The sequence below is a fragment of the Silurus meridionalis genome, chromosome 12, assembly GCF_014805685.1.
Source record: "Silurus meridionalis isolate SWU-2019-XX chromosome 12, ASM1480568v1, whole genome shotgun sequence".
Lineage (NCBI taxonomy): Eukaryota > Metazoa > Chordata > Actinopteri > Siluriformes > Siluridae > Silurus > Silurus meridionalis.
The window spans coordinates 15,859,204-15,875,325 of record NC_060895.1 but is presented as its reverse complement, the minus strand read 5'-3'; the positions used below and the strand labels follow the sequence as shown (position 1 = coordinate 15,875,325).

Here is a 16,122-nt window from a genome sequence, read left to right as displayed (position 1 = left end):
TAGCCGGCTGACCAAAATTACCCCAAGAGCACAGCACGACTCATCCAAGAGGTCACAAAAGACCCCACAATAACATCCAAAGACCTGCAGGCCTCACTTGCCTCAGTTAAGGTCAGTGTTCATGACTCCACCATAAGAAAGAGACTGGGCAAAAATGGTCTGCATGGCAGAGTTCCAAGACAAAAACCGCTGCTGAGCAAAAATAATATAAAGGCTTGTCTCAGTTTTGCCAGAAAACATCTTGATGATCCCCAAGACTTTGGGGAAAATACTCTGTGGACTGACGAGACTTTTTGTCTGGCGTAAACGTAACACTGCATTTCAGAAAAAGAACATCATACTAACAGTAAAATATGGTGGTGGTAGTGTGATGTCTGGGGCTGTTTTGCTGCTTCAGGACCTGGAAGATTTGCTGTGATAAATGGAACCATGAATTCTGCTGTTTACCAAAAAATCCTGAAGGAAAATTTTCGCCCATCTGTTCGTGACCTCAAGCTAAAGGGAGCTTGGGTTCTGATCCAAAACACACCAGCAAGTCTACCTCTGAATGGCTGAAGAAAATCTAAATAAAGTTTTTGGTGTGGCCTAGTCAAAGTCCTGACCTGCATCCTATTGAGATGCTGTGGCAAGACCTTAAAAAGGCAGTTAATGCTCGAAAACTCTCCAATGAGGCTAAATTAAAACAATTCTGCATAAATGAGTGGACCGCAATTCCTCCACAGTGCTGTAAAGGACTCACTGCAAGTTATCTCAAAAGCTTGATTGCAGTTGTTGCTGCTAAGGGGGGGCCCAAGCAGTTATTAGGTTTAGGGGCAAACACTTTGTCACACAGGGCCATGTAGTTTGGGATTTTGTTTTCCCTCAATAATAAAAAACCTTCATATAAAAACTGCATTTTGTGTTCACTTGTGTTATCTTTTACTAATATTTAAATAAGTTTGATGATATGAAACATTAAAGTGTAACAAACATGCAAAAAAAAAAAAAAACAACGGAATCAGGAAGGGGGCAAACACTTTTTTCACACCACTGTATACTGTATATTACAAGGATATAGATCTTGTATGTGTCTTATGGCTTCAAATTGCCAAGGAGTTGTATGGTTCTTGGTTCTGAGAGTTTAGTTGTGCACAATGTGTATTTAATTGCATGTAGGGTGATATTTATACATATATGTATGGACAGTCAAGTGTTTCACTCATTAATATCATTCTATTGATAGATTGGTGTGTTAAGAGCAACATTAGAGTATTTTCACATAAAGATAGTTGATTAAGCAATATTCTTGTGATAAAAATGATAAAAGAACAATTATAATAAATTATAGTACTTTGATTACTTAAGTACATTTGAAGTTTTAAAGGGGGAATTTTTACTGGAGTAATATTTTGCCTATTGAATCTCTTCTTTTACTCAAGTACATTTTTGTGTACTTCGACCACCACTAGCTGTAATGATAACAAACGAGAACAAAAAATGAGAACAAAACAAACAAACAAACAAAAAAACCCAAAACAAAACAAAACAACAAAAAAAAACGGGGAATATCGAAGTTTCTATCCTGCATTTATCCCGATTTGGCAACCCCATGTATAATCACGTGACCTCCCTATCTTCGCAACTTGTCCGGCTAGCAAGCTAATGTTTTGTTGTTGTTTTTTCTTTCTTTTCGAGGATTAATAAATACGGCTATGTGATGGATAGCTGAGGATTTTATAGAACATTTTCTCATCTCAGGTGATATGTCAGGTTAGTTACGACTGTTTTCCTGTTAATTATTGTGCTTGTTTAATAAGTCATGTAGAATATACGCAGGCTTGTACACATTAACGGCACATTCTTACACAATGAAGTTTAATCACTGATCGAACTCCGTTGTGATCTATTATCTATAATAATTACATAGATAATATCACATGGATTAGGCTAGTATGGGAATGTAACCAGGTAATAAGTTAGATCTCCCGAAACAGTTTTGAAGATCAGATCTTCTATTAAAGAGATGCATATGACCTAGCTCATGCATCTAACTTGCCTTTTGTATTAGGTGTTGTTTAAGGCCTCTGTGTGCTATCAGTCAGAAAGTAAGCTAACCATCACATTCTAATGCTGATCCACCTAACACCAGGCCTGCTTTCAGATGTCCTACAGCAGTGCTGATGTTGAACAGGATATTCATTTACATGAGCAGAGGTTTGTGAAGGAAAAAAATATTTAAATCTGAGTTAGAGTTTTAAAACACATGATTAAACTCAGGAGGACCACTGGCAGAATACATCAGCATTAGAAACCCTTTACACTTGCAGTTTCATTAACCAAAGCAATAACAGGTCAGAAATAGTAGCTCTCTGTATAACATGAATAGAACAGTGCAAGCAGTTTCCCTAATTTACACCACCCCGGATCTGCGCTATGTCAGGTCCTTCATGAGATGGATGCTTCAATAACATTGATTCAAGACTCTGTTTTGGTACACGACTACTCATACTGGTACTGTAATGAGTAACCTACTCAGTGTTAAACATACAGGGGCATAATGAAGTTTTCATTAGTGCACTGATCACATTACACTCCTCTTGCTCATCATGCTTGAGAAAAGGCAAAGTGAGAGCTCAGTGTAGTATCAGGGAACGTTGTCATTAAAAGGAAGATGCCACAAAGAAAGTGCAGGCTCTGGTTGAAGGAAGCACTCATGCTCAGGGCATGGAGAACGGAGGTGCTCTCTTATACACCAATGTTGCTCTGTACACTCTCTTGGTGGCACTGGGATCATAAAAAGCTTTGTAAACACAATCCACAGCACATTTCTCTCGTGTTTTAATAAACAAACTTACTGCTCAGCTTAGTGTGCTCAGGTCGACCTTCCTTTGCGCTCCAGAAAAAGCTGTTTAAGCACAGTTTGATGTTTTATCAGTCTTCTCATATTGTATGGTGATGTAGCTCCTCTTCCTGTTACTTTCTCAGTGAATATTTTGCAGTCTGTTTGATTTTAAGTTGTCCACATTGCTGCCTGTTTATCGGTGCAATAGTATACAGGACGCATACACAAGGTATTGGAGGTAAACAAACATGGCAGCAGAAGTATATCTGACACAACTATTCGTATCGATGCATATCTAGTATGGGCCAGTCTCTTCTCTATGAGTATGGCAGAAGTAAACATCTAAATGTCTTTATTGTCTTTTATTATTATGTGACTTGAGGTAAATGTTAAAAAAACAAGGGATCAGGTGGCCTAGGAGGATATAAAAACTCTTAAAAGATATACAGTACAAGTCAAAAAGTTTAGACACCCCTTTTAGTGTTTTTTTCTTTATTCTGTTATTATTTTCAACATTGTACATTAATACTGATGACATCCAATTCACAGGTTTGCATTGTCAAGAGTTTATTGGTGACATTTCTTGTTTTGTAATGTGCTTTAGACCAGTGGTCCCCAACCTTTTTTGTGCCACATACCGATTTAATGTCGGACAATATTTTCATGGACCGGTTTAATATCGGACAATATTTTCACGGACCGGCCTTTAAGGAGTAGCAGATAAATACAACAAAATAAAATTATACGACCGGCATTTTCTAAATATAATAATAAATGTGAATCCACTGTGTTGTTTTTTATTAATTTTGCTCGCTTTGAGGTTTGAATTTAGTTGTAATGTATTATGTGTTAGCGGCCGGAGCATCCCCTTTAAGAAGGTAGCGGATGTAGGTACGACATGTGACCGAGGCATCACATGCATCAAGAGTGAGTCATAGACTGATGTGGCGGAGAGAATCCGGAGAGAATCCGGGGTTCGGGGACCACTGCTTTAGACCATCAGTTGTCTTGTGCAGAGGAAAGGGTGGGTACAAGGTCAATAGCCCAATTAGTGCAACTGCAATTATGACAAGAAACACTGTAAATTAAAGAGAAGAGTCAGTCAATCTTAAGAACTTTTAAATGTTTCCCCAAGTGCAGTCTCCAATGAGGCTATGATAAAACAGGCTCTTATGAGGAAAGGAAAAAAAACAGAGCTACTTCTGCTGCAGAGGATAGTTTTATTAGAAGTACCAGCCTCACAAACTGCTGGGATACAGCACCTGAGATTAGAGCCCACTTAAATACTTCTCGGAGTTCAAGTCGCATATATATTTCAACATCCACTGTTCAAAGGAAACTGATGAGTCACGGTTAAGTTGTAGCAGAGAAACCATTACGTTGGAAGAACAACAAGCAGAAGAAACTTGCTTGTGCCAAGAAACACACTAATGGACATTAGATCAGTGGGAAGTTGCTCTTTGCTTTGTTCTTTGTCCAGATTTTAGAATTTTGGTTCTAACCACCGGGTCTTTGTGAGACATACAAAAGGTGAACAGACATTTACATAATGTGTTTCCCACTCTGAAGCATATTGGTGTGATGGTGTGGGGATGCTTGCTATTCACAATGTTGGTGATTTAATCAAAATTGAGGGTACACTTAACCAGCATGGCTACCACATACCTCTGGGAACTTTTAAGATTGTTGGAAAATCATGACTCCCTCCTGAGATTGAGAATTGCAAGATTGTGCAAAGCGGCTATCAAAGCAAAGGGTGGCATGTTTTTGTTGTCTACATAATTCCATATTTGTTCTGTCATATTTTCAATGTCTTCAGTATTAATATACAATGTTAAAAACAATAAAAAAAAACATTGAAACAGATGGTGGATTCAAACTTTAGACTGGTAGTGTAGGTTATATAATGGACAACTTTGTTTATAGGTTTTACACAGATACAGTATCAGTCTAATGTCAGGACACACCTTCTCCTTCAGTGTTTCTTTATTACACTATTTAACATTGTACATAGCACTATTGACTATGTGCTTACCCTTTCCTCTGCACAAGACAATTGGTTGTCTCAAACACATTAAGAAGGCAAGAAATGTCACAAATGAACTCTTGACAAGGCAAAACTGTGAATTAGAAACCTTTTCAGGTGGCTACTTGTGAATTTTTATTTGTAAATGGTTTGAAGGATAAAACCTATGAATAATAGCAACTTATGATGATAAAAACACACAATGTGCATATCATCACATTGTTGTTGATTATTTTCCTATAACTCCATTTAAATCCTTTTGTAATACATTGATACATTTAGGTGGCTCTAAAAAAGTTGTAATCACAATTAATAATCATTTTGCCATAAATGTTCACTTCTGACAAATGATTAATTTGAAAAAACTGTTCTACTTTTACCCCTATGCTCAGTTTATTATATATACTGCATTTCCTCTGCAGGTGAACTTCAGCGCTATGTCTGTGGATGGCTCCCGGACGTCAGTGTTTACCTTCCAGTCAGCTGTACACAGTATGCATGTCCTCCGCTGCCTGGATGAGCAGAGACAGAAGGACATCTTGTGCGATGTGACAGTGGAAGTGGAGAGCAGGAGCTTCCGAGCCCACTGCTCAGTACTGGCTTGCTGCAGTGCCTATTTTTACACCAGACTCCTAAACCACATGGGATGGAACTCGGTCATCACTCTGCCTGAGGAAGTAATCATTTGCATTAGTAATTACACATGTTAACTGGATAGGATATAACTCATGATGAGCTCCCAGAACAAAAAAAAAATCGTTTGCATCCCTTTTTTTCTTTTTTTATTCCTACTCATATTTTGACATATTACTTGAGGTTCATAAAGATCAGTTTTGTGTACTATTTAGAAATCAAGCCCAAAAGGGTATAGCAAAAATCAGTGTAGCAAATGACAGGCGATGTTGTTTGAAAAAGCACTGCTACTGGTGGACACAACTCATATTCAGTCGTTTATTCAAATACATTTTTAATAACTTATATTTACACAATTTACATAATTATATGTTTACTCCATTTGTATTCTTCCATTCCTAGGTCACAGTAGAGGGCTTTGTGCCTTTGCTGCAGTTTGCTTACACTGCAAAACTGCACTTCACCAAAGAAAACATTCTGGAAATTCGCAGATGTGCTGAGCTTTTGGGATTTCACAATCTTGACAAAGCGTGCTTTGAGTTCCTCATTCCCAAGTTCTCTGATGCAACTGAAACTACTCAGGAAGCCAAGAGGAAGAGCAAAAACAGCAACAAGAGCAAAAACCGGCATGAAAAATTGCCAGCTGCAAATGATAATTGTGAAAGAACTGCAGAACAATGCAGTAATATCGAAGGAGATGGAGCAGCTCTGGTTTCTGGAGCAAAGCTGGTACAGAATACATTATCTAGCGATACAGAGTGTCCCAATGAAAGTCCTTCTGTCACCACTGATCAGAATGTTTTAGATTTACCTGCAGTCCCATTCCAGCCTGCTACTGAGCAAACAGAACTGTGTTTACAGAACTGCGGGCCACAGCTGGCGCTGTCTTCATCCGTACCTACTGCTGAAGTGTGTCCCTTTCTTTCAATGCCATGTAGCAGTGAGCGTGACGGTGTGCATCCTGTCACAGCTGGCTGTGATGGTGGCATTTTAAATAGACTGGCAATGGATGATGTTCAAGGTGAGTGTCCTAACATGCCAAACGTTGCTGAGGGCCAAATTGAGCAGTCAGTAAGAGATTTCGAGCCAACGTCGGACTGCGGCCAGTTATGTCCCCTGTCCTCCAGGGAAACAAGTGAAGTCTTGGACAGCATTGCATCAGTAAGCAACTTGGAGAGCATTGAGAACATGAACGCTGAAACTTTTGACCCCCCTGAGCAAATATTCCCTCACCCAGCAAACAGTGATAGCTCCACAGAGAGAAGCACAGTGGAAAGGGAGGTGGCTGAGCATCTGGCTAAAGGGTTCTGGCCAGATATGAGTTCCTCTTTGACAGGAACTCCGGAGCAAATGGAGCAGGCAGCTGCTGGAAATGGCACTGATTTCCACTGGCTTAAACACCTGGATTTAGGTGCTGCACCTGATGACTGCCCTTTTCTGAGAGACTTAAATTCCACCGAAGATCTGCCCTCAGTGGCTAACAGTCTTTCCAGAGAAACAAGCAGAGAAAGTCCATTTGTGTCTCCTATAAACTCTGGTGACAATTCTGAATGTGAGCATGAGGCCGATTCTGCAGGTAGCAGTGAGCAAGCATGTGAGGTGAGCTGAATGATTGGCATTGTAAGTGCTTAAAGTCACTCATAATGCAGAATATGTGAAATAGTACAGAAATATATTCCAGTTCTAGATTGAGTTTGGGTTCCTGAAGCTCCCACAGACTTAAATTAAATTAAAAGCCAATCAGGAAAGACACTAAAGGAAAATTAAACAACAGAAGGGGTGGAGAAAATTAACAAAAGCAATCTAACTTACAGATTTAAAGAGCTATATAAACTACAATAGAATCTGAAGAAAAAAATCATTAAATACAAAACATTTTAATGAATGAGAAACGAATAAATAATTCATTTCATAGGAATATTAAATCTACCTTGAAGAGCATTTTTTACTTTACTTCAATAAACACTTGATCATATGCAGTAGATAATTGTTTACAACTAGCATCACTTAAGAAAACTGTAAACCACCACAAGATAGATGTAAATATTAACAAAGATTAAGGTGAAGTTGGACTGGACTGAAAAGCATTTAGAAAAGGGCTGACTTTTTTCCTGAACAGTCAACATACACGGCTCTGCTTGCAGGTGAACAGTCAAAACACGTTCTTCTTTAATAAACATGCTGCACAAAGGGAACCAGTCATACATTATCTCATTTACATACCCAAGATATTCTGGGGTCGTAACACTTGTGTACCTATGACAAATACAAGTTAGTTATTTTTTTTTATATTAGACCAGTCAGGTATTATGCTATTTGGGATGGCAGGTGGACATAGGCATGCTACTAAATAGCAGATTTATGTATATTCATACTCCTGGCATTTGTAACAGTATTAAAAGTGTTGATTTTGCTACAGTAGTTCAGTATCCATGTTGATCTTTTCTGTTCGTGGTACTTCAAGTGGCTTTCTTCTCTCCCTTCTCAGGTGGACTTGCCGTTCCCCGTTGAGCAGATCTCAAGCATGAGCAGGCGAGCTTTTCTGCAGATTCTGAAGGAGCAGCGGCTCACGCCAGAACAGCTGGAATTTGTGCAAGACATTCGGCGTCGAAGCAAAAACCGCATGGCTGCGCAGCGTAGCCGGAAGAGAAAGCTTGACTGTATCTACAAACTTGAGGGAGACATCAAGAAACTGGTACATTCAATAATTTTGATTGAACACTTTCAAGTCAAACAGAGTCATGTTCTTTTTCAAAGGATTAATTAGTGTGTTTGAATCTGATTTTGCTAATACTAAAACTACAACCAAACATTGTTTGTCCATTCATTCATAGTGCTACAATTCACTTCAATTGTTTTGTTGCAGCCTTAAACTACTATCGTTCAAGTTTAAGTTTTTTCTCATTAATCTACACTCAATATCTCATAATGACAGTGAAAACAGAATTCTAAAAAAAAAACCCAATTACATTCTAAAGTCTTTGCAAACCTGGATTGGGGAATTTTCTGCCATTCTTCATGGAAAATCCTCTCAACCTGGGTCACATTGGATGGGGACTGTTGCTGTTTGGCACTGTGTAGAGGCTTCTGTCTTGCCACTCTGCTATCAAAACCCAGTTCAGTGGAAGGCTGCAGTGATGGTTGTCACTCTCAGTTTGACCGGTGTCCAGCTCTTGAAAGAGTCCTGGTGGCAGCAGCAATTTTTCGTGTAGTCTAACAACAATAATTTCTCCGACCTCTGCAGGCAGTTACTTTGACCTCATGGCTTGGTTTCTGCTCTGATATGCATTGTCAACTGTGAGACCTTCTATAGAGAGGTGTGTGCCTTTCCAAATCATGTCCAAAAGACAAAAAAAAAACATTGAAAGAATTCTGTTTTCACTTTGTTAATATGGGGTGTTATGAGTGTACATTAATGAGAAACAAAATCAATCTGAGCAATTTTAATATCAGGCTGCAACATAAAGTTAAAAAGGTGAAGGGGAATTCGAAATGCACTGTATATAAATGTGAACACCTAGTGTGTACACAAAGTAACCTGAACTATGCACAGCACCCACAATGCACTTCTCAGAAATAGGAAGTAGGGGGCTTTTATATACGGTTCTTTTTTCCTCAACCATCAGCTCAAATTTTACATGTAATCCTTTGGGAGTGACAACATGGTGGGTGGAATGCAAGTGCTTTATAGAACACTGCTGCCAGTATATATTTGGTCACAGTGGAGCATTTCCAGAAAGAGAGAGCGAGTGAGAGTGAGAGTTCAGCTTTTTAAAGTGTTAAATCAGTGTTTGAGGTGTTGGACTTTTGATTGGAAGGTCATAAGTATGTCAGAAGTGGTTGTTGCCACTGCAAGGCCCATAACCCTCAACTGGTCAGGTTTTAAAAATGAGATAATTAGAAGTTGCTCTGGATAAGGGTGTCTGCCAAATACCATAAATATAAAAGGAAATGAATGACGTCAGGTCTCCTGACCAGTCAGCTTGCATGTTGGGGAGCGAACGAGAACAGCAAACTTAAAGTCTGATTAGTGAGTAAATATAAGGAGATTAGGGACATTTCAAGTTCAAGTTTATTTCTATAGCGCTTTTCACACTGGACATTGTCTTAAAGCAGCTTTACAGAATGCAAGAATTATAGAAAAATAAAATGAATATACGTGAATTATGTGTATTAATCCTAGATGAGCAAGCTTGGCGTGACTGGCAAGGAAAAAATCCCTTAGATGGTATAAGTCTTAAAAAACAACAACAAAAATACCCCACAGCAATTCTAAACACTGGAGAGTGAGAAGTACCATAAGCATTGCCTGTGATGAGTAATGTCCTTTCTACATTCTTATACAGTCAGTTGATGTTGTAGAACCAGGAGCTACTTTGCAGCTAATAAAATAGCCCAACACCAACTCTTCCATGCCAGTGCCTTTAAACATCTATCATTACCTGATGTGTACTGCTTTAACTGTGGTGACATACACGGTCTTAAAAGTAAAACTTTTGTTTAGTAGAGTGTAAACAAAAAAATATATAGAATTATAAACGCAACACTTTTGTTTTTACCCCCGTTAAGACTTTCTATGTACACAAAAGGCCTATTTCTCTCAAATATTATCACAAATCTGTCTAAATCTGTCTCCTTTGCTGAGATAATCCATCCACCTCACAGGTGTGGCGTATCAAGATGCTGATTAGACAGCATGATTATTGCACAGGTGTGCCTCAGGCTGGCCACAATAAAAGGCCACTCTAAAATGTGCAGTAGTAGTGTATTGGGGGTGCGAAACTAGTCAGTATCTGGTGTGACCACCATTTGCTTCACGCAGTGGGACACATCTCCTTATAGAGTTGATCAGAGCTTCCCTGAGACGGTTTCTGACAGTTTGAGCAGAATTCTTTGGTTATGCAAACTGATTGTTGCAGCAGTTGTCCGGGTGGCTGGTCTCAGACAATCTTGGAGGTGAAGATGGTGGTCTGCCGTTGGATGTACTGCCAAATTCTCTGAAACGCATTTGGAGATGGCTTATGGTAGAGAAATGAACATTCAATTCACGGGCAACAGCTCTGATGGACATGCCTGCAGTCAGCATGCCAATTGCACGCTCCCTCAAAACTTACGACATCTGTGGCATTGTGCTGTGTGATAAAACTGCACTTTTTAGAGTGGTCTTTTATTGTGGCCAGCCTAAGGCACACCTGTGCAATAATCATGCTGTCTAATCAGCATCTTGATATGCCACACCTGTGAGGTGGATGGATTATCTCAGCAAAGGAGAAGTGCTCACTAACACAGATTTAGGCAGATTTGTGAACATTATTTGAGAGAAATAGGCCTTTTGTGTACATTAAAAAATTTCTTAGATCCTTAAGTTCAGCTCATGAAAAATGGGGAAAAACAGAAGTGTTGCGTTTATAATTTTGATCAGTGTATACATATATATTAAATGTATATATAATGTAAATATGTATGTACGTGTGTGTGTGTGTGTGTGTGTGTGTGTGTGTGTGTGTGTGTGTGTGTGTGTGTCGTTTGTCTCGTTTAATTTCCATTTTAAACTGCACAAATACCTAAGGATGGTAACTGTTAGACCAAATATTGAAATAGTTTAATTTACTGTTTAATAATCTTTTTTTGTGTTGAAACATTATGCTTTGACACTATTAAAAAGTATGTAGATACTATATGGCTAAATGTTTTGTAAAAACCTGGATATCACATTTATATGTGTCTTTTGAACTTCCAGGTCCAGATTTACTCCCCCCTTTCACTCTTATAATGATCTCTACTGGTCAATATTTTTCACTAGATTTTGGTGCATGGCTGTGGGGTTTGTGCTCATTCAGCCACAAGAGCATCTGTGAGGTCAGTCTCTGATGTCTGGGAAAGAAGCATGGTGTGCAGACAGTGTTCCCAATCATCTCAGAATTATTGTGTGGTTGAGGTCAGGGCTCAATGAAGGACACTTAAGTTCTTCTACTCTTACTGTGGCAAAATATGTCTATCTATCTCTGCTGGATCAGGTTTGGGACTCTTAGTGAAGGGCAATTGTAACACATCAGCCTACAAAGAAGATATTTAACTAACTTTGTACAAGCACAAAGCAGCTTGATCGTTTCCTTAAAACTTATTTATTTGCATTTATCTGATTTAGTAAAATAGTTGTGAAATAATAATTTTTTGTGTTTTTAAACAGAGATTGCAAAAGGAGAAGTTGCTTCAAGAACATAACCAGCTGAAGCAGAGTATAGAGGAAACGCAGCAGTCTCTTTCAGGTCTGTGTGAAAGTGTGTGTGCTAAATCCTCCATGCAGTCAGAGCAGCTGAATGTCTTAGCCAGGTATCTGTCCCCAGACTCACCCAGCTCAGTGCTTCTCACGCCCACTGCCTCCCCAAACCTGCCCTGCCTCGAGTCCTGGAGCAGTGAGCCAACTCAACCTGACTGCACTCAAGCAAATGGCACAGCTAATAATAATATTAATGATAATGATAATAATAATAATTTGGCCACCTCTTCCGATGCTCAATGATTATTTACAGACGCAATCATAATACTCAAGCAACACAAGCAAACACAATACAAGACACAGTTACATATACAAAGCTGGATTACAAATTAACATGTACATGGAAAACACAAATTCATGTAAATAACTTCCACATTTTCACTATGGATTTTAATGGATCGAGCTGATTATGAAGAAAAGCAGCTGTATAAGCTTTCTGATTTCTCTGGGTATATATATTTTTGAAACCTTACAATCTAGTTTGTATCTAATGTAGTTCTAAACAACACAACAATCAGCACAAAAAAAGTATTCCATATAAAAGGTGACGTGTAAAGTATGGATCTATAACAGTATAGAAGTATTTCAGCAGATCAAACCTGTATACATGAAAATAACATGCAAACCACAAAAACCTGGCTGTAGTTTAGTGACTCTGGGTTGCTGAGTTTGTATCGGATGGTGTGTTAAGGATTGTCACGCCCAATCACAGGTATTTCTTCTTCTATTTATCCGAAGGCACCTCGTGTTAAAAGGAAGGACTTTTTATAGACTTGCATTAGCTGCGAAACAAAACATAACCACTTCAGATTGACGCATCTTATTTATAGCTGAAACCTTATCACTAATGGTGAATTAATAAAAGGTCATTATTGTAAGTCATAGTAGTTGCTATCTAATACTTTGTAAACAAGAAATTTGAGTTGAATACCCCTGCCATATAAACAACCACTTACTTTGTGTTATATAGGAAAATTTGTGCTCAGTGCATTCACCGTTTTTTGAAATTTCTCATTTACTCAAATAGCTGTCTGTATGACAAAGCAGAAAAAGGATCAAGTCACTAAACCAAACGTTCTTGTTTAGGTATAATCAGGAAAACTAGGATAAGCCAGATGGAGGTTAAAATCAACTCAGGCTTGAGACTGATCTGCATGTTTTCATTTTAAAAAAGTCAGTATTATCCAATGAGCCTCACTTAATCGTTTTGAAAAGTGAGAAGCATTGAAAAATCACAGACCCTCAGTATAGATTGAGGTTACGAACAAACCAATTAGGCAGATTTTTTTTATATATATATATATATATATATATATATATATATATATATATATATATATATATTATATACCAGTGACTGTTTATTACAGGACATACATTACTTTTGTATGCATTTGATTGGGTAAGAAGGACAGTGAGTGCTCCTGTTCAGTTATGCCATGCCACAACGTAACTGCCTGATTTTACTAGGGATATAAAAAGGTTTCGAGACTAGCTCTGTTTACAAAAAGTACTTTATTTATCTATGTTTACACACTATCACATTTAAAATAGTCCTCTTGCACAGCAATACAGCTCTCCCAGTTTTCTTGCCACTTCTGGAATAAGTCTTGGAAAGCTTCTTATTGAAGCGTGTTAATCACCTTCTGCGAATCGCGTGGATCTCTGCAACGTTGTCAAAACGGTGAAGCTGGATCTTCATCTTTGGGAAGAGGGCGAAGTCCACAGGAGCCAAATCTGGCGAGTGGGGTGGGTGCGGAAGTGAGATCATGTGGATTGTTTTCCGACGATCATCATGCCCAAGCTGTAGAATGGTTTCGACATTTTTAGGGGTTGAGCTCCTTGAAGGTCTTCCTGTTCTTTCGTTCTCGAAATGCGCGTGCCACTCAAAACACCTAAAGCGATTCATTACAGCATCGCTGTATGTCAAACGTATGTCATGTTAAACGTCTCCGTGGCAGATTTGCCCAGTTTCACGCAGTATTTCACGTTTGCTCTTTGTTCTAACTTGCTGTCCAAGATGAAATCGCAGACGTGGTAACGTCATATACAAGGTCAGAATAGCACCAGTTTGTACCATTAGTTTCGAAACCTTTTGATTCCACCTCATAAGAATGTAATTCTACTGCAAAAATTCACATTTTGTGTGTGTGTGTGTGTTTAAATCCTTTGAATTAAGAAAGGTCTGAACAACTAATAAACTGCCAGGGTGTATACAGTGTAGTCCTAATCAAATCTTTCTTCAGCGTTTCTTAACAGAAAAAAATAAAGATTAATTAATATCAAAAGAATCGAATGAGCTGCCATTTGTGGCAGAATTGTAACGTTGTTTTGTATGAATTGTCTTTTGTGTGCAATGATAGGCCGTTCTTCATGACTAATAGAGTTAACCATAACATTAATTCCATCCTAACATGCTTAGTTTGCATTTTCTTCCCTTTAACTGAAAGGTTTGTCATGGTCACTGCCACTGTTCGAAATGATCATAAATCATGCCACCCATGACATAAATTTAAGCCAGTATGTGCTAGAGGCTCAACCTGTAATCTTTACTCAGGAGTAAATGTTTTTGTTGTGTAATTCTGAGTATAGATTTCTTAATTTGACTTTGTTCCTTACTTTTTCATAATGTTTATGAATGTATTGAACCAAATGTGCACTATTACTTAAAACTTTTCATATGAAATTTTAGCATGGCTAATTGACCAGTTATTTGTATCATTACTGTTGCAAGACTTGCATGAGGCAAATTACACCCAGATGAAAGGACTCTTAATTATCTAAGAGTCTACTTTACACATTTCGAGATTGTGGTATTCTTAGCGTATTCACCAAATGCACTTTGTTATACTGTACAGTAATTTCATTGCTTTTAATTGTGCTTGATTTTTGATTATCATGTAATGCATCCACCCAAATGTAGCACAATAATCTCAGCACTAAAAGCATTATATGTTTATTAACTATAGAGCAGCTTTGTGCTGATATACTCATATTAACAGAGGGATTTGTTACAGGCTCTAAAATAACTGCCACGTGTGATTATGTGCTGAGGAGCAAGCAGTTTGTAAATGATTTGTAATCAATAAAAATCAAAAGTGTAAAATACTTTGTTTGCACAATTTTCTTATGCTGGTTTCACACAAATACACATCAGCATTCATTCTCACCAAGAAGCAATTTAAAGCAGACATTCCATTTCCTGGTATGTGGTTTTTGGGAGGAAACCAAAGCAGAGAACATGTGAAACAACACAGACAGTAACGTGGACTCAAAAAGTTATACAGTAAGATCATTTGTAAATATTTGTTTACATCCTGGTTCATTTTCACAGTCAGGAATTGGAAAAATATGCAGTCACTGTTTGGCATTTTGTATTTGGCAAATTGTATCTTTCGTAGATTTTTCTTTGGAGAAGTTGTTTGGAAAAAATAAATAAATAAAAATCTCTTGAGGACATCATGTTGCAAAATATTTGAAATCATAAAACTTGCACAGCTGTGTATGAAAAATTAAATCCCATAGAACCTTATTTTATTGCAATTAAAAATAATATTTCCGGAAAAAACATGGTATAATATTAATTAGGATCATGAACAGCGATTTATTTATTTATTTTTACACTGGGACATCTTTTATTCATTTATTGATAATTTAATTTTTTAGAAAATCTGGCCAAGGTCGAGATTAGAAACATGCATTGGGACTAGGATCCCTCAGGACCCAAGAAAATGTATGAGCAGTAGGTTTTTACTTACATACTTACATGTACTTGCAAGTGGGCAGATATTTTGGAAACTACATAGGCTATAAAAAATATACATCCCCCCTCAGTTTTTTTGTGAGGCAAAAATATTAAACTGAAAGTCAGCTATTTTTTCTAGCAAAAAACAAAATGTAACTGAAAAAAAAATACATTTTGTTCTGCTTCTGATGCCTTTGCTGATTTGGAATTGTGCTTGTGTTGTTATTGTGCTGGAAGGTGCTATTCTTCCCACCTTCAGCTGTTTGCAGGCATTGAAGGCCTGCATGTTTTGTGCCAAAATAGATGGGTATTTGAAGCCATCCATCATTCCCTCTATCCTGAATAAAGCTCCAGCTCAAAATAAAGCAACCATGTAGCATGATGCTTCCACCACCATGCTTCATCTTGCATATAGCATTCTTTGGTTAAGAAGTGGATACATTTTTGCACCAAACATATATTTTATAATTAATTGATGTAATTGTATGTGGTTTTGCGAAATTTAGAAAGGATTGGATTTTTATTTGTTTGTTTGTTTGCTTTAGTGATAAAGGGCATTTACTAGAAAAAGATTTTTTTTTTCTTCTGTAGGTTTTTTTTTTTTTTTTTACTTTATT

General features: G+C 37.8%; 1 protein-coding gene across 2 annotated transcripts; it reads left to right on the top strand.

Moving 5' to 3' along the window:
- Positions 1–1,613: 1,613 nt before the first annotated feature.
- LOC124394802 (transcription regulator protein BACH1-like) lies at positions 1,614–14,868 on the top strand. 2 transcript variants are annotated; one of them, XM_046863263.1, is made up of 5 exons: positions 1,614–1,749; positions 5,270–5,524; positions 5,883–7,079; positions 7,969–8,175; positions 11,671–14,868. In XM_046863263.1, exons 2-5 carry the CDS (start codon positions 5,285–5,287, stop codon positions 12,001–12,003), a joined length of 1,977 nt encoding a protein of 658 aa, XP_046719219.1. In that variant the 5' UTR covers positions 1,614–1,749; positions 5,270–5,284; the 3' UTR covers positions 12,004–14,868. The 2 variants fall into 2 exon arrangements, with proteins under 2 accessions (XP_046719219.1, XP_046719220.1); XM_046863264.1 differs by lacking the exon at positions 1,614–1,749 and adding an exon at positions 2,080–2,193.
- The last annotated feature ends 1,254 nt before the right edge of the window (positions 14,869–16,122 follow it).